The 24,497-nt window shown below is 66.4% G+C and overlaps 2 protein-coding genes across 6 annotated transcripts in view; both read left to right on the forward strand.

Annotated features, from left to right (window-relative positions):
- The window catches only part of DPP6 (dipeptidyl peptidase like 6), a 507,074-nt gene that overhangs the window by 351,847 nt on the left and 130,730 nt on the right, over positions 1 to 24,497 (forward strand). The window lies entirely within an intron of this gene.
- On the forward strand, positions 14,053 to 18,345 carry INSIG1 (insulin induced gene 1). Of its 2 annotated transcripts, none has more exons than XM_056134837.1 (5): positions 14,053 to 14,412; positions 15,832 to 15,956; positions 16,363 to 16,529; positions 16,668 to 16,767; positions 17,354 to 17,517. In XM_056134837.1, exons 1-5 carry the CDS (start codon positions 14,100 to 14,102, stop codon positions 17,381 to 17,383), a joined length of 735 nt encoding a protein of 244 aa, XP_055990812.1. In that variant the 5' UTR covers positions 14,053 to 14,099; the 3' UTR covers positions 17,384 to 17,517. The 2 variants fall into 2 exon arrangements, with proteins under 2 accessions (XP_055990812.1, XP_055990811.1); XM_056134836.1 differs by lacking the exon at positions 17,354 to 17,517 and adding an exon at positions 17,525 to 18,345 and having other exon boundaries at positions 14,056 to 14,412.

Genomic DNA, 24,497 nt, shown 5'->3' on the forward strand with positions numbered 1-24,497 from the left:
CATCCCACACCCAGAGAGGGGAGAGCCCGGCCCCCCAGACGCCCAGCCCCCCCAGACACCCAGCCCCCCAGACATTCAACCACCCAGACACCCAGCCCCCCAGACGCTCGCCCCCCCCCAACGCCCGGCCCCCCAGACGCCTGCCCTTTGCCAGCGCCTGGCCTGAGCCCTGAGCAGGCAGCCTTGGCCCCTGTAAGGTTTCCTCGAGGGCGCACACGGCCTCCCCCAGCAGTTCCCCCCACAGACCCCGGAGTGAGGCCGCTCCCTAGGAAACCCCCCATCTGCCCCCTAAATCTCCAAGTGCCCCCACACCACATGGCCAAGCCTGGCCTCTGGGAGGGCCCTGGAGGCCGTGCGGAGCAGCTGGGGTCAGTGTGTGGACATGAGGGGGCAGAGAGGCAGCTGAGGAGGGCGACCTCGCCCTCGTGGGCCCCAGGCTGGGGAGGGGCCACGGCTTCAGTGCACCCCCAACCCCCACAAGGATCCCTGGCAGCAGCTGGGGCGACAGTGCTGTGGGGGCCCAGCCCACAGGCCCGGCCAGCTGACAGGAGCCGTGGAGACCCCTGCCCGGCCAGCGAGCAGACCCCACTGCTGACCCGGGTGACCCTCCCTTTTATCCATGTCTCTCCCAGGGCTGGGTGTGTACACGCAGCTGCAGGCACATGCGTGCACACAACATCACCTATGTGCCTGTGTGCCTGTGTGTGTGTCCCCTGCAGACGTGTGTACTCATGTGTACATGGTTGTGCCTATGTGCACACATGTCTGCGTGCATGTCCACGGCCCTGCAGTCATATGTACTCATGTGTACATGGTGTGTACTTGTGTGCACGCACGCCAGAGCACATGGCCCCTGCAGTCGTGTGTACTCACGTGTACATGGCCTATGCCTGTGTGCACGCATGTCTGCGTGCATGGCCCCTGCAGTCAAATGTACTCATATGTACATGGTATGTACTTGTATAAACGCATGTCAGTGCACATGGTCCCTTCAGCCACGTGTACTCACGAGTACATGGCCTATGCCTGTGTGCGTGACCCCTGCAGCCATGTGTACTCACTTTTACATGGCCGTGCCTAGTGTGTGGCCCCTGCAGAGGCCAGAGGTAGCTGACATGGGGAGCAGTGTCGAGACAGGCCAAGTGGTGGTAGTGCCCGTCCCCCACCTGGCCGGGACAAAGGTGGACCGACCATGCATCAGTGTCTGCAGCTTTGGTCTGTGCTCTGCGGCTTGGCCGCCCGAGCACTGTGGAGGCCCCCGCTCACTGCCCCGAGCACAGAGCCCACCTGAGCCCGCCTTGACCCTTTCCTTCCTCCCGTGGCTCCCGGGCGGGCACTGCTGTGGAGACAGATGGGCCCACGGGTGGCCTCGGCAGTTTCTGCACAGCATTGGACCCGGGGTCAGTGGACATGGCCCGGCCCCGGCACAGTCCAAGCCCAAGGCATCTGTGCTCTGCCCGGCGCATCTCTGTGGGTTGCCAGCCCATGTCCGGGGGCCGGAGCTGCCCCTGCGCAGACAAGGGCACAACTCCTCAGCCAGGTTGCTGGGACTACCCGTCCCCCCGGTCACGCCTCCTGCCTGCCCACACGTCTACCGTTCCCAGGAGCCTCCACTCTTGAACGCTGGTTCAGGCCAGCTGCTGCCCCGTGACCGTGTGGGCTCCGGCAGACGGTCTGGGGGGCGGGGGGGGGTGATGCTCACACCGCAGGGTGGCCAAGGGCCCCAGGGGGGAGAGACCGAGCTCACTTCTTCCCCGTCACTGACTTAGCATGTCCACGCTGGAAGAGGGGCCCCGGTGGCCCTGTGTGTCACGGTTGCCGTGGACCGTGGGCATGGCCAGGCCTGCCCAGGATGCTCCTGGAGACCCCACCCGCAGGGGCACTGGCTGGCCCACAGGTTGGCAGTTGAGGGGTGGACAGAGGCAGAGGTCAAAGTTTGCCCTGGGTAGATTCCTGCATCGTTCCGGGCAAGACGCCGTGGGTGGGGGTGAGGGGGCCTGAGTGACAGCACAGCAGGGAGGGTGTCTGCCTGGCATGCGGTCGACCCGGGTTCAATCCCAGCGTCCCTTAGGGTCCCCCGAGCAATGCCAGGAGTGACCCCTGAGCATCGCTGGGTGTGACCCCCCCCAAAAAAAACAGAAAACAAACAAAAACCCAAGATAGGGACAGAGGACCTTCCTGTGGTCATGGTCTGCACCCACTGGCCTGCAAGTGTGGATGGGCTGGAGGCCACTGGTCTGCAGTGAACATCACTGCCATCCCTGGGCTGGTCAGGACCTGGTCAGGACAGGGCATCACGTGGCCTGTGTCCCTGCGTGGTCTGACCCTGGTCCACGTGCATCGAGGCTGCGCCTGTTGGCTCAGACCGTCCTCCCGGTGCGTGAGGAAGCACAGAATGTTCTTCATGTGTCAGACTCTGGTCTCCAGCCCGGCTGGGGGTGGAGGTGAGGACAGCACTGGCCGCCCCTGCCCGGTGGGGAGCAGTCGGTGGGGGGGGGGGGGGAGGGGGGAGTGAGCTGGGGACCAGGGAAGCGCTCAGGATGCGAGCTGAGGACCTTGTCCCAAGGGTCCTCGGTTCAGAAATTGACCACTAGGGAGAAGGACCCCAGGGTCGCCTCTCGCTTTCAGCCTGACCCCCAAGGCCTGGCGTCAGCTTCCGGGGGGCCACGCTGAGGTGTGCAGGGAACCAGACCCGGCCCTGAGCCTGCTCGGCCAGGCCTTCTCCTCCTCTTCCAGGGCCCGCAAGTGGCTCCTGCCCCCAAGGGCCTGGGACTCAGCCAGCACCCTCAGGCCTCAGGACACACCCCCAGCAAGCAGAGGGTCAGGACAGGTTCTGCACTGAGCAGCCCCGCCACACCCCTGCAGGGCCGGAGCACCAACCGGCCTAGTTAGCCGGCACTGCGGGGCGGGGGTGGGGGGCTGGGCCCCCCAAATAAACTGGGGGGGCAGAGAGATGGTATAGTGGGCGGGGGCCTGGCCGTGCACGCAGCCCACCCCCAGTTTGCATGCAGTCCCCGTGCCTTCAGGGCAGCAGAGCGTAGGCCCCATGCAGCGTCAGCTGCGGGCTCTCTCTGCAGTGCTCAGGAGTCACGACCCGGCCTGGCGCAGCTGGGGCCGGTGCTGCCACAGAGCAGGACCCCCATCTCCAGGAGCTCCGAGAAGGGCCGCAGGGGTGGAGGGTGGGGGCAGCCCCGCTGGGGACCGACCGAGCTCAGCGCAGGTTCTGGCCCAGGGCCCTGCCCGGGCCGGGTGCCTCAGGAGGGGCTGGCAGGGAGCGGAGATGCTTCGTCGCTTCATCGGCGCGTGAGGAGGGACGCCGCGGGAGAGCCCTCCGCAGAGGGAGAGGCGAGGGCAGCCCTGAAAGCGAGAGAAGGGAGCGGCCCGAGGAGGGGTGCCCACCGCTGGGCTCTGCAGAGTGGACGCCGCGCAGGGCCGAGCAGGCGGGGAAGGGCTGCAGTCAGGTCCCTCGCCTCTCACGATGACCTTCTGTGCGGCTTCTCGGGGGTCAGCCCCTGGCCCCGTCAGAGCCCAGCTCCGAGTCCTCGCCGAGGGCGTCGACAGAATGACCCTCAGGACCCAGCTTGGTTCTGCTACTTTCTGGCCCACCTGCCGGCTTCAGTCCATTCCGAACTGTCCCGCAGATCTGAGTGCTGACCCGTGGGGCCTGCATGGTCACCTAGTGCTGTGGGCAGTGACCCAGAGCCCCTGGGCACGGCCTAGAGCCTCCCAGTTCTGGCAAAGATTCAGGCCTTGAAGGGGGGGCAGCTCCGAAACCTCCCGGAGAAGGCGGCCGGAGGGCAGGGGACAGGCGTTCCTGGGCAGCGGTGTCCCTGGTGACAGGTGTTTGCGGTGACGGTGTTCCCAGGTGGTGGGTGTTCATGAATGACAGGTATTCACTATTCACGGGTGAGACATGTTTGCAGGTGATGGTGTTTGTGGCTGATGGTGTTTGTGGGTGACACATGTTTGTGGGTGATGGTGTTTGTGGCTGATGGTGTTTGTGGCTGACGGTGTTTGTGGTGACACATGTTTGTGGGTGATGGTGTTTGTGGGTGATGGTGTTTGCAGGTGATACATGTTTGTGGGTGATGGTGTTTGCCGGTGATGGGTGTGGGTGATGGGTGTTTGTGTGTGATACATGTTGTGTGTGGGTGATGGTGTTTGCGGATGGTGGGTGTTTGTAGGTGACGGGTGTTTGTGGGCGATGGTGTTTGTGGCTGATGGTGTTTGTGGCTGATGCTGTTTGTGGCTGATGGTGTTTGTGGCTGATGGTGTTTGTGGGTGACACATGTTTGTGGGTGATGGTGTTTGTGGGTGATGGTGTTTGTGGCTGATGCTGTTTGTGGCTGATGGTGTTTGTGGCTGATGGTGTTTGTGATGACACATGTTTGTGGGTGATGGTGTTTGGGGTGATGGTGTTTGTGGGTGATGGTGTTTGCAGGTGATGGGTGTGGGTGATGGGTGTTTGTGTGTGATACATGTTGTGTGTGGGTGATGGTGTGGTGTGATGGTGTGGGTGATGGTGTGTGATACATGTTGTGTGTGGGTGATGGTGTTTGCGGATGGTGGGTGTTTGTAGGTGACGGGTGTTTGTGGGCGATGGTGTTTGTGGGCGATGGTGTTTGTGGGTGATGGTGTTTGTGGCTGATGGTGTTTGTGGTGACACATGTTTGTGGGTGATGGTGTTTGGGGTGATGGTGTTTGTGGGTGATGGTGTTTGCAGGTGATGGGTGTGGGTGATGGGTGTTTGTGTGTGATACATGTTGTGTGTGGGTGATGGTGTGGTGTGATGGTGTGGGTGATGGTGTGTGATACATGTTGTGTGTGGGTGATGGTGTTTGCGGATGGTGGGTGTTTGTAGGTGACGGGTGTTTGTGGGCGATGGTGTTTGTGGGCGATGGTGTTTGTGGGTGATGGTGTTTGTGGCTGATGGTGTTTGTGGTGACACATGTTTGTGGGTGATGGTGTTTGGGGTGATGGTGTTTGTGGGTGATGGTGTTTGCAGGTGATGGGTGTGGGTGATGGGTGTTTGTGTGTGATACATGTTGTGTGTGGGTGATGGTGTTTGCGGATGGTGGGTGTTTGTAGGTGACGGGTGTTTGTGGGTGATGGTGTTTGTGGCTGATGGTGTTTGTGGCTGATGCTGTTTGTGGCTGATGGTGTTTGTGGCTGATGGTGTTTGTGGGTGACACATGTTTGTGGGTGATGGTGTTTGTGGGTGATGGTGTTTGTGGCTGATGGTGTTTGTGATGACACATGTTTGTGGGTGATGGTGTTTGGGGTGATGGTGTTTGTGGGTGATGGTGTTTGCAGGTGATGGGTGTGGGTGATGGGTGTTTGTGTGTGATACATGTTGTGTGTGGGTGATGGTGTGGTGTGATGGTGTGGGTGATGGTGTGTGATACATGTTGTGTGTGGGTGATGGTGTTTGCGGATGGTGGGTGTTTGTAGGTGACGGGTGTTTGTGGGCGATGGTGTTTGTGGGCGATGGTGTTTGTGGGTGATGGTGTTTGTGGCTGATGGTGTTTGTGGTGACACATGTTTGTGGGTAATGGTGTTTGGGGTGATGGTGTTTGTGGGTGATGGTGTTTGCAGGTGATACATGTTTGTGGGTGATGGTGTTTGCTGGTGATGGGTGTGGGTGATGGGTGTTTGTGTGTGATACATGTTGTGTGTGGGTGATGGTGTTTGCGGATGGTGGGTGTTTGTAGGTGATGGGTGTTTGTGGGCGATGGTGTTTACGGGTGATGGTGTTTGTGAGTGACACATGTTTGGTGATGTGCTTGTGGGTGATGGGTGTTTGTGGGTGATGGGTGTTTGTGGGTGATGGTGTTTACGGGTAATGGTGTTTGTGTGTGATGGTGTTTGTGGGTGACGGGTGTTTGTGGGTGACGGGTGTTTGCGGGTGACGGGTGTTTACAGGTATCTGGAGTTTAGCTAAACCAGTTGATAATCCCCAAACTGATTTACCAGTTTATGGAGCAGGGCAGCATTAGGGGCCCTTGGCACCCCTGGGAGGACCAGAGAGGTGACTGCTCTAGCAAGTGGGCTCCGTTCCGGGGAGGGAGAGGGTCTGAGAGGGGCGTGGGCGGGGCTGCCTGCTCTGCTGTCCTGAGGGGAAGGAGCCGGGGGAGGGTCTCCTGCAGCCTCTCCTCGAATGGCACGGACTGGGGGCCAGCGTGGGGGCCGTCCAGCGGGGCTGAGGGAGGGCAGCCTCAGGCACTGTCCAGGAGGCCATTTGGTCATTTACTTCCAGGCAGGGGTCCAATGCTGCGGCTCACACTGTTGGGTCACCCGGAACCTTCTCGGCGGCCCAGGAGGTTTCTTCAGGGAAAGGGGAGGACCCAGCCCAGAAGCCCAGGAGTCCTGCCAGGCCGTGGGCCGGAGCCACATCCTCCCCCGCCCTCCAGAGGAGCTCGAGTGTGTGGAAGTCCTCGGGCCCTGCCAAGAACGCCCCGCGGGCCAGAACACGCGATATCGGGTTCCTCGAAGCCCAAGAGGCCTCTGCCCAGCCGGGCACAACTGCACCCCCCCAGACGCCCACACACAGCCATGGGGGAACACCCAGACCCCCGAGCCAGACGTGCCACCTACATGGTCCCCCTGCCCGGGAGGGCTCAGGCCAGGCCCAGTGTCACCTCAGAACCCCTGCAGGGCCAGAAACTGGGTGAGACCCCAGGGACAGGAGGTACCAGGGAAAGGAGGGACCAGAGATGGGGGACCTGGCATAAGAGTGACCCCGGGAGAGGGGGACCCCTGCTCTGACCCTCCTGGGCCCCCCGCTTCAGAGGGGCTTTGCCGCCTGGAGGTGTTACAGTGGGGGGCCAGGTGGGCGCGGGGCAGGGGGCGTCCCTCTTCCCTCTGCCCGAGGCTCCGTCCTTCTCTGGCCACGCAGCCCCTTCCCACAGCAGATGCGGGACCCACCGCCTCCTGTTCCGTTCGGGTCAAGCCACCACGCATTGAGGGCGTCTACACAGCGCGAGGCCACAGCCTGTCGCTCACACACTCAGCCACAAACCTGACCGCTCTCGTGTTCACGGTGCCGAGCCCCCTGGAAACCCTCGGGCCCAGCAGGCGGGTGTGGGGGGCGCCGGGGAGACGCAGGCAGGCCACAGGCGGGTACTGGACGCTGGCCTGGCGCTTCCCACTCATCAGAGAAGACCCGGCAGCTCCGGGGAGGTGCTTTAGCCGTCAGCAGCGGGAAACGATTCTGCTTCTTTGGACTTGAGTAAAGCAAGACAGAGTTTAGTGACCGAGAGAAACTTACTCAGATGGGAGGGGAGAGGGACAACGGAGACGTTCACCGGAGAACATGAGCGAGCGGCCGTCGACGACAGAGACCGGGCAAGGCTCTCGCTGGGCTGGGACAGGAGCCAGCGAGATGCACGCCGGCAGCGGTAAAGGCAGAGACGGCAGCGAGACTCGCCTGGCGGAGAACCTGGCTGGAAGACGAAGCGTTTCTTCTGTCTCAGTTCCGCAGGGAGCTGTTCTTCCCGGGTCCTGTGGCCGTGGGGTGCCAGGGGCGTGGCATGGGGGAAGGGCCCCCTTCTAGTTCATCCCTCTGACGGGGACATTGCTCTTGGCACCCTTCATCTGCCTGCCTGCGGGTGACAGATGTCACTGAGGGGCCACAGGAGGGTCTGGAGAGAAGGAAGAGGGGAGGGAGCAGCGGGAGGGGGGAGGGACAGCGAGAGAGGTGGCTCAGACCCTCTTTGGTGGGCAGCCAGAGGGGCCCCCCCGGGCGGTGTGCCCAGAGGGGCTGCTGAGCCCCCCAAAGAGGCAGGGACACAGCTGTGTCCTCAGGACACCGGGCACGGGGCCCTGGAGATGAAGGGAGGAAGCCAGGCCACACCGCCCCGGAGCATGGCAGAACGAAGCCTGAGGTCCGCCCGGGCACGTCCACTCTGACAGTCGGGCGGGGCACTCAGGCCCCAGGACGCCAGGGCATGGGTCAGCTCCCATGGCCAGCTCCCACAGGCTGCCCCTCAGGGCTGGACCCCAGGATGCAGAGAGCCCCCCACCCCACGAACCAAGAATCCGCCCCCCACTCTCCTCACTGCCCAGAGGAGCCCTCGGCTGTGCCCGAGCAGAGCGGCCCCCCACGCCGCTGTCCGCCCGGCATCCTCTGCTCAGATGACCAGCTGGGCATCTGATCCGCAGAGGGCAAGGAGGGAGCAGGCGGGCAGAGCTGGGGGTGACTCCAGATCGGCTCTGATTAAGACATGGGAAAACAGGAAATCGCTGTGCAGGGAACCAGCAGGGCCGCCCCGGTGACGGACAGGTGATTATGGACGCGCAGATCAGCGCCGATAAGGCCAGGCGGGGCGGCCCAGTCGTGGGGTCAGCCCGGCTGCCAGGGGATTATTATTTCGGAAGGCGGTGCTGGCACGTACCCCGAGGGAAAGGACTTAGTGCGGCAGGTGCTTATGCAAGTGTGTTATGATACGGGGAAAATAATCAGGCTCTGTGCAGAGCTTGGACGGCCAAGAAGCCTCTTCCGGCACCCTGCAGGGAGGGCCCTGGCCTCGCGTGGGCCCACCCTCACCCGGGTTCAGTCTCCAACCCCGCACAGTAAGTAAATCAGTCTATGTCATGAAGCTTTATTTCCTTTATTTACTTATTTTTTGCTTTTTGGATCACATCCGGCGATGCTCAGGGTTCCTCCTGGCCCTGCACTCAGGAATTACTCCTGGCGGTGCTCGAGGGACCTTATGGGAGGCTGGGAATTGAACCGGGTCGGCGGCGTGCAAGGCAAACGCCCTCCCCGCTGTGCTATCGGTCCAGCCCGATGAAGCCTCATTTCCTCCCTGTGGGGCTGGGTGGAAGTGAGCCTCCCTCCCCGGCCCCCTCCCCGCTGAGCCGGGTGATTTTTCACCCTCCAATGCTCTCTGCTCAACAGCCTGGTGAAGAGGAAGCTGGGGACGGGGCCTGCTGACGGGGCCTGGCGCACTCCCAAGACAGAGCCCCCTCCCCCGCGTCCTGGGACTCCAAGGGGCCGGTTTCCTGTTTCTATTCTGAGCTTCCCACATGAATCTGAACGGCACGATTTTAAAGAAAACCACCGTTGCTTTCTGTGTGCTTGGTTGTGTTTTAGTGAAACAAAATGGTTTTCGTTTAAAGAAATTGCCCTCAGGGGGGCTGGAGCGATAGCACAGCTTGGAGGGCATTTGCCTGGCACATGGGCGACCCAGGTTCGATTCCCAGCATCCCGTAGGGTCCCCCGAGCACCGCCAGGAGTAATTCCTGAGTGCAGAGCTAAGAGTAACCCCTGAGCATCGCCGAGTGTGACCCAAAAAGGAAAAAAATAAAAAAAATTGACCTTTTTAGAGAACTGGGAGGAGAAAGAGAGAAATACGTGTTTGAGAAAGACGCAGTTTTTCCAGAGCGGAAAAAGCAGAAAAAAAAACCACCGAGGGACCCGTTTCCTGCTGCTGTCCACACTTCCTTATTCCACTGAAAGTCCAAACGCCCCTTACAGCTGCTAAGAGGCCTGTCAGCTGGAGGCGGCCCAGCAGCACAAGCTGCTCCAGGCGATCCTGGGCCCTCGCGGTCTGGAGTGACCCCAGAGCCGCTGGGTGTGGCCCCAGTAAAACAAAACAAAGTCAGAGGGAGGTGGGCAGGGCGTCTGGCCTCGCACGTGGCTGCCCGGGTTCAAGTCTTGCGCACGGCACTGCCGGGTGTGGCATCAAAACAAACCACTGGAAGCCGAGATTCGAGATTCCGTTCTCTGGACCCCGCTCACGGCTCCCTGCCGCTCCGAGGCAGGGCCACACTCAGCGCTGCAGGGGTCTCGGGCCTCCCCCCCGGGGACCGCTCGGCCTGAGGCCTCAGGGAGACCTACTGGGCCGGGGTGAGCCGGCTGGGCCAGTGTGTGCTGACTGGGGGCCACCGCCGCCCCGCGACGCCTCGGGTGGCGTCAGACGTGGCCACCCCAGAGGCATCCAGAGTTGCTCACTCTCCCCCAGAAATTTCCGGAAGCCTCTGGCAGGGAGAAGGGCACAGGCAGACCAGGCTTGAGAGGTGCCTGGCCAGGGCTGGGGGCCACAGGGGACGTGACCAAGGAGGGGGGAGGGGCCTTGCTCCCTGCCCCGCCCCCACGGCCCTGCTGGTGGCGCTTCTGGGCCCCTAGAAAAGGAGTAAAGGGGGCAGAGTCCGTCTTCCCTCGTCAGGGGCAGAAGCAGGAGTGCACTGGGGGACACTCGCCTCACACACGGCCACCCTCGTTCAATCCTCGACACTCCATAGGGTCCCCCGAGTCCTGCCAGAAGTAACCCCTGAGCACAGAGCCGGGAGTCAGCCCTGAGCACAGAGCCGGGAGTCGGCCCTGAGCCCAGAGCCAGGAGTCAGCCCCTGAGCACAGAGTCTGGAGTCAGCCCTGAGCACAGAGCCGGGAGTCAGCCCTGAGCACAGAGCCGGGAGTTAGCCCTGAGCCCAGAGCCGGGAGTCATCCCTGAGCATAGAGCTAGAGGTCATCTCTGAGCACAGAGTTAGGAGTGAGCCCTGAGCACAGAGCCAGGAGTCAGCCCGAGCACAGAGCCGGGAGTCACCCTGAGCACAGCCAGGCTGTGCTCCCCTCACTGACACACCGAGCCACGCCATCTTTCTGCTGTGGCCGGCTGCGGGCACACGGGACTCCGGGTGTCACTTGCTGGGCGGTTTCTGCTGCCCACAGGCCCGGTGGCCTCCCGGGAGGGGACAGCCCAGCCTCGGGTCATGCCCCTATCCAGTCCCTCCCTTTGGCCTGGGGGTGTGCGGGAACCACAGCCCAGTGCCGGGGGAGTGGGGATGGGGGTGGCCCCTGGCGCCTGCGTGGGGGAGGGGCGCGGCATGCCCGTGCTCCCTGGGACTGTGTTCCTCCGCAGTGCTACGCACGCCTCTCCCGGGTGGCAGCACCCGCCCCCTCCAGCCGCACCTCAGCAGGGGTGGCCCCGTCTGTGGCTCACAGGAGCCTAATGATGTAGCCAGAGACCCCTGGTGATGCGGAGAATCAAGGACCCCGGGCCACCGGATCAGCCCCATGCAGGGGAGACGCAAGGGCCGGAACTGTGACCAGATGCTCCTGGGCAGTGCCCTGAGCCCGACACTGTCCCCACTCCCTCCCAGGCCGCGTCCTTCCCCGTCGGACCTCACAGTGCCCAGGCTGGCGGTGCAAGGGCCCAGTCCAGCAGGGGGACAGCGCCACGGAGAGGCCTGGACAAACCAGGTGCGGCCAGTTCCCATCCCTACCCCCCCCCCTCCGGGACCTGGAATGCAGCACAGTCAACCCGGCAAGCCTCGATTATCTGGGCTGAAGAACTGCACCGGGAGTGATGGTCAGGGATGGGGCGGGTGGGGAGGGGGGGTGGCATGGCTGAGACAGGACCGCACGCAGCAAAGGGGTCTTGGGCTGGGGGCACCGCTGGGTGCGTGCACGAATCCAACACTGCCGGGGCGGAGAGCTGTGGATCACGGCGGCTAAAATAAAACTGGAGGGGCTGGAGCGAGAGCAGAGCGGGGAGGGCGTTGGCCTTGCACGCACTGAGCCGGGTTCGATTCCCAGCATCCCGTATGGTCCCCCGAGCACCGCCAGGAGTGATTCCTGAATGCAGAGCCAGGAGGAACCCCTGAGTACCGGGTGTGACCCAAAAAGCAAAAATAAAATAAAATAAAACTGGAAAATAAAAAAAGCAAAGCCGGACCCTGACCCAAAGCAGGGCGCGGAGGCCTGAAGAGAACAGATGAGGGGGACCGAGGAGAGGGCCCAGGGCCTCTCGGATGCCGCCGGTTCCTGAGTCCCCTCACCTGCCGTACCGGCCCTCGAGGTCCAGGAGCCCGCGAAGAGCGGACACCTGCGCCCAGTCGAAAGGCTTCCCAAGACCCCGCCACTCCTTTCCCCTGCACACGGTCTCTCACGCAAGCCTGCCCTGTGGGTTCTGTGGCCCCAAGGCTCTGAGGCTGGCCCTTGGAGTCCTGCCCGCGGAGGCCCCTGGTTGTGTCTGGTGGTCCTGGTCGGACCCACTGCCTTCACCTGCCTGACACCGCAGCCCCCGGGGCGGGTGGGGCTGGCCGGGCGCTGCCCGTGCAGGGTGACTGCAGACCCGGGCAGTGCGGGGCTGGGTGAGGCCGGCTGCTGACCGTGGGGCACAGAGCACAGGGGCGGGGCGGGGCGAGGCAGGCCAGGGCAGAGGAGTCAGTCTGAGGGCTGGCCGGCCTGGGAAGAAGGCGCAGTGAGGCTGGAGGGACGAGCCAGTGAGGGGCACATGCCACGCTCACCGCGGCTAGGCTCACATCCGGGCACTCAGATGGTCCCCAAGCTGCCGAGGGTGGCCCCTGGGCACTGCGCCAGGAGTAGCGCCGAGCCACCGGCGTAGCACAAAGCCCCAAACTGAAGGTGCCCGTCCTTCGCAGCCACTGTGCTAGAGGCTTCCGGGTCAGAGAGTGGCCGCCCATCCCGGCCACCTCTAAGCCGGGCCTCCCCAGGGCGCTCCTGCAAACCCTTAGGGTCTGAGGGGCAATTGGGAGGCACCAGAAGAGAACAGACTTCCTGGGGCGGGCACCACAAAGGGGCTCGGGGGTCTTTGTCCTGAGCCGGTTCATTTGGGGGTGACTGGGATGTTCGTGCCCCACGCAGAGAGAGTGTACCCCCTACCCCCGGGCGCCCCAGTTCCAAAGTCCGGCAGGGCAGGGAATGAGGTGATGAGGGCCCAGCCTGGCACCCAGGGGCTACTGCAGCTGGCAGCCGGCCACCAAGGGGCTGGCCTTGGGAGTGCGCCACCTGCGGGGGTCTCTGCTCGAGTCCGGGACAGGGGATTTGCCAACTGACCGCTGTCCTGGCACCGACCCACGGGGGACTGGGAGGAGTTCAGATCTGGCAGCCCGGCCCCCCCCACAGCAGGTCGCCTCTGCCCCAGGGCAGGGGGCAGCAGGGGCCTCGTGGCCCACCCACTCTCGTCCCTTTCCTCCCTGGGGGCTTGTGCCGGCCTAGCCGCGAGGATCCCGGGAGGGTGCCAGCTGTTCCTTCGCGGCTGGCCTTTCCCGGCGCAGTCCAGAGGCGCCTGCCACGCTGGAGCGCCGGGCATCCCCGCCAGCCACACGGGCGGGTCAAGGGCGCGGATCAGGTGAGCACGGGGGGGGGGGGGGGGGGGGGGCCGGGCGGAGGGCGTGGGCACGCAGGGCTGCAGGGGTGGGGGGGCGCGGGGGTCTGCAGGGGGGGGGGTTGGGGGGGTGGAATTGCACGGGCAGGTGGGGGTCTGCACGGGCAGGTGGGGGTCGGCACGGGCAGATGGAGGTCTGTCTGCTGGGGGGTGGGGGTCTGCACGGGGACGTGGGGGTCTGCACGGGGGGGGGGGCGGGGGAATTGCACGGGCAGGTGGGGGTCTGCACGGGCAGATAGAGGTCTGTCTGCTGGGGGGTGGGGGTCTGCACGGGGACGTGGGGGTCTGCACGGGGGGGGGCGGGGGATTGCACGGGCAGGTGGGGGTCTGCACGGGCAGGTGGGGGGGCTGCTCGGGGAGGGGGCGGGGTCTGCGCGGGCAGGTGGGGGGCTGCTCGGGGAGGGGGCGGGGTCTGCGCGGGCAGGTGGGGGTCTGCACGGGCAGGTGGGGGTCTGCACGGGGGGGCGGGGGATTGCACAAGCAGGTGGGGGTCTGCACAGGCAGGTGGGGGTCTGCGCGGGCAGGTGGGGGGCTGCTCGGGGAGGGGGCGGGGTCTGCGCGGGCAGGTGGGGGGCTGCTCGGGGAGGGGGCGGGGTCTGCGCGGGCAGGTGGGGGGCTGCTCGGGGAGGGGGCCGGCTCTCCGCGGAGGGGCCCGCGCGCCCGAGCGGGCAGGGCCGGCGGCGGCCGCGGCGTCCGAGCGCCGGTGCGCGCGAGCGGCGGTGGCGTGTGCTGACGTCATATGGGCCGCCGGCCCCCCATTGGCCGCCGCCGCCTCACCAGACCGCGGGCGCCGGGGCGCGCGGGCGGGGCGGGGCGCGCGCGGGCCACGCCCCGGGGCGGGGCCTCCGTCACGTGACGCGCCCCCGCGCGCGCCTTATAAGCCGCGCGCGCGCCGGCCGCCGCGGGCCCCTGCAGGCGGTCCTGCTGCCCCCGCCCGGCCCCGCGCCCGCCCCGCGCCCCCGCCCGATGCCCCGGCTGGACGAGCCGCGCCGGGCCCGCGCCCGTGCGCCGGGCGCCGCGCTGGCCGCGCGCGTCGGGGAGGTGCTGGCCCAGTCGGTGGCCGCGCCCGAGCCGGCCCCGGGGCGCCCGCGACCCCCGCCGCGGGGGCCGCCGCGCGTGCTGCAGCGCGGCCTGGTGCTCTTCTCGGTGGGCGCGCTGCTGGCGCTCGTGCTGAACCTGCTGCAGGTGCAGCGCTCCGTCACGCTCTTCCCCGACGAGCCGCTGGCCGCCGTCCTCGCCTCGGCCTGGTGGGTGCCGCCCTGCTGCGGCACGGCCGCGGGTGAGTGTCCGCGCGTCCGCGGGCCCGGGGCGGGCGGTCACGTGGGCGCGGGGGGGCGGCGCCGCCGCGCCGGCCGGGGGACCCCCGTCCGCGCGGGCTCGGCCGGGGGCTTTCCTGTCCGCTGGGGGTCAGCTGGGGGGTCCCCCGTCCGCTCGGGGTCAGCTGGAGGGACCCTCCCGTCTGCTCGGGGTCAGCTGGGGGATCCCCCGTCCGCTCGGGGTCAGCTGGGGGACCCCCGTCCGCGCGGGTTCGGCCGGGGGGCTTTCCTGTCCGCGCGGGGTCAGCTGGGGGATCCCCCGTCCGCTCGGGGTCAGCTGGGGGATCCCCCGTCCGCTCGGGGTCAGCTGGGGGATCCCCCGTCCGCTCGGGGTCAGCTGGGGGACCCCCGTCCGCTCGGGGTCAGCTGGGGGATCCCCCGTCCGCTCGGGGTCAGCTGGGGGACCCTCTATCCGCTCTGGGTCGCCCGGGGGACCCCCGTTCGCTTGGGGTCAGCTGGGGAACCCCCTGTCCACTTGGGGTCAGCCGGGGGAACACCTGTCCGCTCGGGGTCAGCTGGGGGAACCCTAACCCCTCCAGGCCAACCAGGGGACCCCCTGTCCGCTCAGGTTTGGCCAGGGGACCCCACTGTATGCTCCGGGTCAGCAGGGGCAACCCCACTGTCCACTGTGGGTCAGCCAGGGAACCCCGCCATCCACTCTGGGCCAGCCCTGGAGACCCCAGTTTCCCCTCCGGGTCAGCAGGGGGGACCCCCCTCTCTGCCCAGGACGGTGGGAGCCAGGGGACCCCCCTCTGCCCAGGTCCATGTGGGAGCGGGGGGCTCCACTCTGCTCCATCTGTGAGTCGTGTTGGCGGGACGCTGCCGGCTGTCCCTCCCTCCCCTTGCTGTCCCCACGTGACTGGCGTGTCCCCACGTGTGGACGCTCAGCCCGGAGCAGGAGGCCCAGGTTGGGGGGCTGGTAGGGCCCACGTGGACACGCCTATGTTCCAGGCAGGCCCCACGCGCACATGTGTCTGTGCCCGGTCCTTGGGAAAGTGTCCCGGCCAGGGCACCGGCACCCGTGTTCCCCTGACCCAGAACTCAATGCCAGACGCGAGCCGCTTTGAGGTTCCCCGGGGGTCTCCGAGGCAAGCTTCCACCCCACCCCCCAGAATCTCCCCGGCCCTAAAGGGTTAGGGCTCAAGTGGTGGCCCTGAGCGCCACCTGGCCCACGGGTTTCCTGGACCCCGAGAGGGTTCCGGGAAACCGAAAGTGAGTCCTGGCCTGGCCTGGCCTGGTGACCCCTCACGGCCCCGCCCTGCACGCCTCCACGTCTCGCCGGCTCTGGGAACCTTCACCCCCGTGCTCCTGGGGCTCCCCAGCCCGCTCTCGGGGGGGTGCAGCCCTGGCCCCCCCCTCCTGACCTCTCCCTCCCCCCGCAGCTGTGGTGGGCCTGCTGTACCCCTGCATCGACAGCCACCTGGGTGAGCCGCACAAGTTCAAGCGGGAGTGGGCCAGCGTCATGCGCTGCGTGGCCGTGTTCGTGGGCATCAACCACGCCAGCGCCGTATCCTTCAGGCGGGGGGGGGGGGCGTCCGGGCACCCGGGTCCAGGCTGAGCTCCTGTGTGGTGGCCTCCGCTGGCCGCCCCGCTGCCTGAAGTCCCGGGACAGGGACAGGGAGGGACGGGGGGTGGGGGGGGGGAGGGCTGTGGGCTGTGTCCTCCCGCGGGAAGGCCCGGCCCCCGGTGTAGCGGGCGCTCCTCCAGGCCTTGGGTTTTCCTGCACAGGGATGTTTCCCCCCTTTGGACTTTGGGCCACACCTGGCTGTGCCCAGGGGTGTCCCCCGGAGGGCCCAGAGGACCATCTGGGCTGCGGGGGGCCCGGGGGGTCAGGCCCAGTGCCTCCCCGCCCCTGCAGCTGGGGCTCTGCCTCTGCCCATCACTTCGTCTTCTCCTTAACCTCTTGCCTCCAGAAGTTGGATTTTGCCAACAACGTGCAGCTCTCGCTGACCCTGGCAGCCCTGTCCCTGGGCCTCTGGTGGACATTTGACCGTTCCCGGAGTGGCCTCGGCCTCGGGATCACCATTGCCTTCCTGGCCACACTCATCACGCAGCTGCTGGTGTACAACGGCGTGTACCAGTAAGTGCTGCCCCAGCCCCTCCCCCCGCGTGGCTGTCACCTGCTGGAGGCTCAGCCCTGGCCGAGGGGACAGTGGCCCCGTGCACGCCCAGAGCCACACCCGGGGGCGGCGGGCGCTGAGCTCCCCCTGTCCCACAGGTACACGTCCCCAGACTTCCTGTACATCCGCTCCTGGCTGCCTTGCATCTTCTTTTCGGGGGGCGTGACGGTGGGCAACATCGGGCGCCAGCTGGCCATGGTGAGTGTCCGCGCCCCTCTGACCCTCGTGTGTGCGCGCCAGTGCCCACTTTGCCTGATCGGAAAGTGGGGTCTGTGCCCCCTCGGCAGGCCGGGGGACTCTTTCCCACCACCGATCCCCCTCCCTGGGCTCCCGTTTGCCTCCGTCGGGGGACGCCTGCCCAGGTGGGCTGACCCCGCCTCTCGGCCAGAGCCCGGGCGGGTGTCCCCTGGCCAGCTCCAGAAGGCCTGGGGGTGGTGCCCAGCGGGGAGGAGCTGGCGCTTGGGGCCTGCCTGGCCCCGCAGGACAGGACCCTGATGCCCGGCCAGGGAGCAGAGACCCACGGAGGGTGCCACCCCCGCAGTCCCGGGCTCTCGATCCCGCCCTCCCTCTCTGGCCCTGGCCCTGGGCACTGCTGTGCATGGAAGTGTCCAGCGCCCGGGTTTGTGGCGGCGACAGGCACGTCTGGACCACCCTGTTGGCCCCTGCACACATGGGACATTCTGGGGGTGGTGGAACCATGGGGACTAGGGGCCACAGCTGCCCCCGGCCCCGCTGTGGAACATGGGTCTGCTGTCCTCACACCCGCCCCCTCACCCCCCAGCAGCAGAGCATGAGTGACCGGCCGGAGAGATGACCAGCCGGGAAAGCACTGGCCGTGCACTTGGCCAGCCTGCGCATGACCCCTGCCCCCGAAGGGTCCTCGAGCACACCCCGAGGTGCTGAGACGGGCTCCTGGCTGGTGCGGCTCACGCCCTTGTCCTCTCCTGCCCCCCAGGGTAGCCCCGAGAAGCCGCACAGTGACTGACCCCTGCCGCCCACCCAGGGCGCCTCTGGACCCTGCCACGAGAGGGTCTCCCCGCAGACCGCCCGTGGGCCGACGGGGCTCGCCCGGCCGCCGCTGCTTCTCGAGGACCCGCCGTTTGCCGCGGAGCCCGTTGCCATACTTGAGAGCCGTAGGCTGACTCGGCTCACCGGCCTTTGGCCTCTCATCAGAGCCCACGGGGGACGCCGGTGGTGCTTCAGTCGATAGAGAAGGTTCTGGGACGGGCCGTGCTCCTGCCTGGGACCCACTGCCAGGAGCCGGTGCAGACAATCGCGCGGGTAGGGCAGGAGGACTCCACGGTGCCCCAGCCTGGCCGCTCGGCTGGCCCCGGGCTTGCAGCCCTGCGGGACCTGCAATCTCTTGATTGCCAGTGGAGAGGCGTGTCCCCACATGGCCGTGGGGCCCCCTGACCTCCGGGCCCGCCCCCGCACACAGCGTGGCCAGTGGCCGCAGGCTCCTCGCTTCAAGTGCAATGTACCGAGAACCACCCTGAGCCTTGGACTCTCCAGATATTTATTTTTGTGACCCGTTAGCACGAGGTTCTTCATTTCAGCGCCCGGCACCCGGGCCCGGTCCCCAAAGCCCTCCAGCTCTGGAGGGTGCGGAAGTGTGTGACTTTCACGACCAGTTTACCGTTTTGTATTCTGCCATCGAGATGTTTCTGGTTTCTTTGGATTTGGTGGGGGGGGGGGTGATGGAGACCCTCCCTTGTGGGGGGCGGGGCAGGCCGCGCCCCCCCGGGGGCTATTGAGAGCCCGACCGGTCCCACTGAATAAATTCGAGCTTTCTGTAGCTTTTTTTTAAAAATAGGGATTTCGTTTCAAAGCTGGGATTGTGGCCGATTTGGGAGTGGTGGGGCTTCCTCTGGAGGTGGAGTGGCTGGCTGGCATGTGGGGGGCCAGGACCGTGGCAGGGACACACACGACCAGAAGCCTCCAGGGTACTTGCCCTTGTTCCGTGGAAGGACTCCTCGCTCGTCTGAAGTGACGCAGCCCAAGCCCAAGCCCGCGAACCGGAGAGCTTCCTGCCCAGGCTGCAGCAAGACTGAACCAGACTGAACCAAACTGAGGAGTCTCTGGCCCCATGGGGAGCCCCACCTTCGTCTACTCTCATTAAAGTGCCCAGCAAAGGGAGTGGTCGGAGGGGAGCTAGGAGGAGCCCCCACGGCTGCCCCTCCGGAGCCGTCCCAGGCACCCGCATCACTGCGTCTTCAGTAGGGACCGGGGCTGGGGCTCCCAAGTATGCGGTCAGGGATGCTCCAGCCACATCCACAGGGCCTGGGCAGGACTTAGCACACAGAGGCGTGAGCGCTCGCATATGGAGGACCGTGAGTGAACACTCGAAGGAGACCACCCCTGAGCGTTCGCCGCCAGCCCACAGTCCCAGGACACACAAAATGGGCTCCGTGCAGCTGTGCCACACGTGGCCGAGCGTGACCATGGCGGAGATGCCCCTGGCCCTCAGCCCAGCGCCTGGCAGTCAGCAAGACCAGCGGGTGTCTGCGGGCGCCCATGTCGTCTGAGTGCTGGCACACGTCTGTGCACGTGTGTTCATGTGTCTCTGATGTCACCCCTGCAGACCCCCAGGTGCTCAGGGAGCCTCCGAGCAGGGCTGTGTCACTGCGGTCCCCGGGGTCCGGGCTGCTGGGGCCCCTCGCCTGCTGCCAGCCTGTGCTAAGTGAGCCCAGGGTGCCTCCTCTCAGGTCATGGTCAAAGCTGCCTCCTGGACACTCAGGACCTACCAGCCCCGCCCACACCCCCAGCTCTGTGTCCGGGAAGGAGGCGCCACCCACTGGGCTTCACGTCTCCCCGTTGGTCCATGGTGTCCGGGCAGCTGTCCAGGTGCTGAAGGATCTCCGAGGAAGAGGAGGGAGACAGGCTAGACCCAGGAGCGCCCTCTGACCCTGGCTGCCCGCCCACTCCAGGACGGCCTTGGGCCAGGGAGGAGGAATCCCCAGGGTCCGGCTCGCCAGAGGGCACCAAGTTTCCTTCGAACCTTAGATGGACGCCCCCCTCAGTCTGAGGGACTGGCCCTGGCTGACCAGCCCCTGCTGGGACAGACCCTAGCAGGCAGGGCTCCCCTGAGCGCCCCCTGGCGGCCGTGGCGCCCGGCAGGCTCCCACCCAAGGAGAGGAGGGGTCCGGGCCCCCTGGGACCAGAGGGCCCCCGCTGAGTTGGCCACAGGTGGGGCTGCAGTGAGGGGGCAGGGCTTGGCTCCAGGTGTCCCTGATCCTGGGCTGCAGAGGGGCAAGGATGCCCGGGAGGTCACAGCAGAGTCCCGGGTAGGGTCAGGTGCTGCCAGTGACCTTTCACACTAGAGCGGAGACGCCAAGGGTTAGAAGCCCGGAGGGGGGGAGCGGCCCGGGGGGGGGAAAGCAGGGGGGGGTGTCCAGCAGACCCGCAGGATACAGCAAGAACTCAGGGTGGCCAGTCCTCCCGCAGGGCTGGCATCCAGCTTTGCACTGTGGCCAGATGGGGTCTGACGGGCGTGACACAGAAGTGACGGGTGCTGGGGACACAGCCTCAGCAGGGCTCTGGGGGCGGGCAGGGACCCCCACCCCCACCCTGCTGCCAGGGCCTTGTTCAGGGTCTGCCGCAGAGGGTCCAGAAGGACCCCGCACCGTGGCCTGTGCCACTGGCGTCCCCCAGCAGGCCAGGGTGCTGAGGCCCCAGGGAAAGGCGCATCCCCCATCACCCCCCCACCCCCACTCCCCCCCCAGGCTGAGGGAGAGCAGGTGGGGCTGGCCTGTGGACTCCCCCCACACCCTGGTAGCCACTCCCGGAGGGGCGCTCCCTGGGAGGGGGCGTGGGTGAAGTTGCAGCTCCATGGCAATATTGTTTCCTCTTCGGATTTTTCCACCCCCAGGCAGTCCAGAAGCAGTAGCCTCTCCCCACCCTGCCCTGCAGGAGCCCGGGACACCCCACCCCCACCCCCTGCAGTCGGGGCACATTCCCTGTCCATCCCACCCCTGACCCGCAGTCCTCCCCCCATGCTCCCAGAAGCTCCCACAGAGCAGGCGGGTCTCTCGGACCCACCGGGCCCAGCGTGGCCACACACGAACGCCTACATGCAGGAGCTGTGTGTGCATGTGTGTCTGTGAGCACCCACGAGCACACGTGTGTACACATCTGTGACATGCCAGAGGCACGGAGGCTCTCGTACAGGGGTCTCTCTGCAGCCGGGTGGACGGGCAGTCCCTGGGCTCCAGCATCTGTGTGGGGACAGGCTGGGGTGTGCGGGGGGGCTCACGTGGGTGGGCGGCAGCGCCCAGGATGTGGACAGCCGCTGTCCCGTGTCCTCTCGCTGTCCAGGCCCCTTGGGCTATGTGCTTTTCTCCAAGAAAAGTCACTTGTGCCCCCGTGGAGACAAACAGGCGAGGCGTCTCCGTGCCCCCCCAGGGCCCCTGGGGTCAGGGCTGGCCTGAGTCACGAGACATTCATTCTGCACAGCAGACCGAGCTTCCCGGAGAGAGGCAGGGCCGGGGTCCCTGCGCCAGACCTGGGGCCAGGTCTGCCGCTGCCGGAGGAGCCCGGCAAGAGAGAGGCACCGGGGCTGGTTCAGGCCGGCCTGCTGCGGGCCGTCAGGCAGTGCTCCAGCCCTGACCACCGCCGGGGTGACCCCTTAGCGCGTCCCACCCAGGGCTTCCTTCCCAGCCGTCTGGAGGCCTGGAGGCCCACGGCCAGGAAGGAGAGTGCAAGGCTCGACCCCGGGAATCTGGGCTGTAGAGTGACTTTGGGGTCACTTTCCCAGCAGATGTGGACGAGGATTCGAACCACATACCCCGATCCAGGAGGGTCTTAGGGGAGCAGGGGTGGGGCCCGTCCCAGGAACGCAGACAGTGGGGCCAGCCGGGGCCCATGTCCGTGGACAGAGGCCCGTGTCCCCCGCATGTCCTCGGCTCTGCCCCCGGCGTCCTGCTCCCTGGTGGTGAGGAAAGGGGCAGTACTGAGCCCAGCCTGGGCCAGGGCTGAGGTGGCCAGGACAGTGCCCCGAGGGACCTGGCAAGGCCCCACCACAGCGACCCCTGCAGGTAGGAGAGTGGAAGTGCGGGAGCAGGAGGCAGGCCCATGCTCAGGTTGGATGGACTGACGAACGCCTTGAACTGGGGACGTCCAGGAGCCCGCATCTTCACAGAGGCTGCCCCGGCCACTGCACCCTGGCCCAGACCGTAGCCCGCAGCCGCGTCTGTGTGGGGAGCTGCTCCTGAGATGTGCCCCAGGCAACACAACAACAACACTGTCCTCCCGTTGTTCATCGATTTGCTCGAGCGGGTCCAGGAACGCCTCCATCATGAGACTTGTTACTGTGTTTGGTTTGGCATATCAAATATACCAAACACTCGCGGGGAGCTTGCCAGGCTTTGCCGTGCAGGCGAGATACTCTCGGTAGATCTCGGTAGCTTGCCGGGCTCTCCGAGAGGGGCGGAGGAATCGAACCCAGCTTGGCCGGGTTGGCTGCGCACAAGGCAAACGCCCTACCACTGTGCTATCGCTCCAGCCCCCGGACACAGGCCTCGCTTTCCCCCCGGTGTCCTTCTGGCTTGTTCTGGAAGGTTCCAGGGAGTCCCCGCGGTGACCGTCTCAGGCCAGTCAGATGGGCGCCACCAGGAGAGCAGGTCTCAGGCTGCAGGGCGGCAGGGGTGGGGGCACGGGCGGCGAGGACCCCAGCTTCCTCCCTGGGCTGGGCCTCCAGCTCCCAGCTTGTCCCTCGGACAATCCCCCGCCACTCGGTGCCTCTGAGCCCCCGTCTGCCAAGTGCCAGACCCAGCGCCTCCGGGCACACACCAGCCCGCTCCTGCAGGCTGAGACCTCGGCTAGCTGTCCCCCCACGGCAGGAGCACGCCTGACCCTAAGGTCCCCTTTCAGCCGGTCAGAGCCCCTGCGCAGACCACCGGGCAGCGAGTTCAGGACTTCTGGGACAGCCCCCCGCAAAAGGCTCTGTCTCCCCTCAGCTTCTGGAGAGTGGGTGCGTGATGCCCTGTGTCCTGTCCCTTCAGCCGGGTCCTGGTGGTGAGTCTCTCTAGCAGCCCGCAGTGTCCAGCAGGGGGCGGGGCAGGCACTGCCGTGGGGTCACGGCTGCGCCCCAGCTCACCGATTTCAATTCCAATTCCGTCCGTCTGTCTGCAAGGCTGAGGCCGGGGCCGGGGCCAGGTCAGCGGGGAAGGTGCCCCACTTGGTCCACCCCACCCCGAGTAGGTCAGGGGTCACTTCTGAGCAGTGCTGCTGGGGGTGGCCTCCCAAACCCCAAAAGAACAAATCCAGCGGGTGCAAAGTGCTGGCCACAGCCTCCCATTCCCCCGGAGGGAGAGGGCGTGCCTGGGCTGGAGCTCAGGGCCTGAGGGGACCGCGGGGACCCCATTGTCAGCAGGACCCCTTTGTTCTAGGACGGGCTCTCCCCAGAATCACCCCCGGAAGGAGCTGGGCACAGCTGGATTTGATTTGGCAAAGCCCCCTGAGGCCGGCCCGAGGCTGTCAGGCCTGGCCCAGAGGGCAGGGCTACTCCTGCACCCAGGCCCACCCAGGCCACCCACTGCCCCAGAACGCCTGCTGTGACCGCCATAAAAAATGGCTACGCAAAGGCCCTCCGCCCCCGCCTCAGTTTCCCCCAGGGCCCCACGGAGGTGATGAGCGTTCCTAAACCCTGTGTGCTCAGAGGGTCCCATCAGGCCCTCACTGGGCCCCACCTGCAGGGACAAGGATTGTTTTTTCTTACTCTGTCGTGGGTAAGGATTTTGCAGTGCTTCCTCCAGACCTAAGAAAAGGGGGACCCAGGGGGCCCCCAGAGAACACGCACGCACCGAGAAGGCGCACACCGGCGGACGCTGCGTGGCCCCACAGCGGGACCAGCCGACACCTGCGATCCGCTCCGGCTGGGGAACCTTCCGGCCTCTGTCGCCGGACAAAGGCGACTGGGCTGGACCGGATTGCGCCGAGGCGGGTCCCTGCCGGGAGACGACCGGGATTGCGGGACCGACTCGCCCGCGGAGCTTCTCGAAGACCCTGCGCCCTTGCGCGCCGGGCCCCCAGCTGGCGCGCGTCTTTGTGGTGCCCACGAGGGCGGGCAAGGCCGGAGAGGGCGAACGGCGGGTCCCTACCCTGGGCGCTCCCGAGCCCAGTTTACCTGCCCGGCCGGGACAGCGGGATGGAGAGCGCGGGGCGAGCGCGCCAGGCCCTGCGCGAGGCGGCGGCGGCGTCTTGAAACAGCAACGTGGTTCCGAACGAAATCTCCGCCCCGCGGACCCCCAAAGCCGGCTGGGCGCGATCCTGGGCACCGCGCGGCCCCCGGGGTTCCTGGGGCGCAGCTCCCAGCCCTTAGCCCGGCGTGGGTCCTTCTTTGTCCCCCGCCCGCGACCCCAGGGTCCCACGCGCGCAGACGCGGGTCCAGGGCGCCCTGCTCCGCACCCAGACGCGGGGCGGGGGCCGGACCGGGCCGAGCCGGGCGCGGGGTCGGGGGCGACCGCCCGCACCGGGCGCGGGGCAGCGGGCACCCGCGTCTCCCTCCCGGCCCGGCCGCTCACGTCCTCCGACTCATTTATTTATATGTTTTAACGTCGTAAACGGGCCGCTAAATGAATTGCAATTTGTAATTTTTATGGTTAATTTGGAATCTCGCGCCCGTGGGCTAATCCTGTTAGTTGGTGGCAAACCGAGGACGCGGGCGGCCGCGGCGCTGTTTCTAATCGGCCTGTACGTGCCATGACCGGTCCGGCCAGAACAAAAGGGCGCGGGGCTCCCGGCTGCCGTCTGCGCCCCAGCCCCGCGCCCCGAGCCCCGCGCCGGCGCTCCGGGACCCCCGGCCCAGGGCGCGCCCGCGTCCGCGCCGCCCTCCCCGCGCCTGTTCCCGGTCCCCGCGCCCCGGCCCGCCCGCGCCCCGGCTCGCTCCCCGGTCCCCGGTCCCCGCGCCCGCCCGGCCGTGCGGCGACTTC

This window comes from Sorex fumeus, unplaced genomic scaffold (assembly GCF_029834395.1).
Source record: "Sorex fumeus unplaced genomic scaffold, SorFum_2.1 ptg000107l, whole genome shotgun sequence".
NCBI classification, from domain to species: domain Eukaryota; kingdom Metazoa; phylum Chordata; class Mammalia; order Eulipotyphla; family Soricidae; genus Sorex; species Sorex fumeus.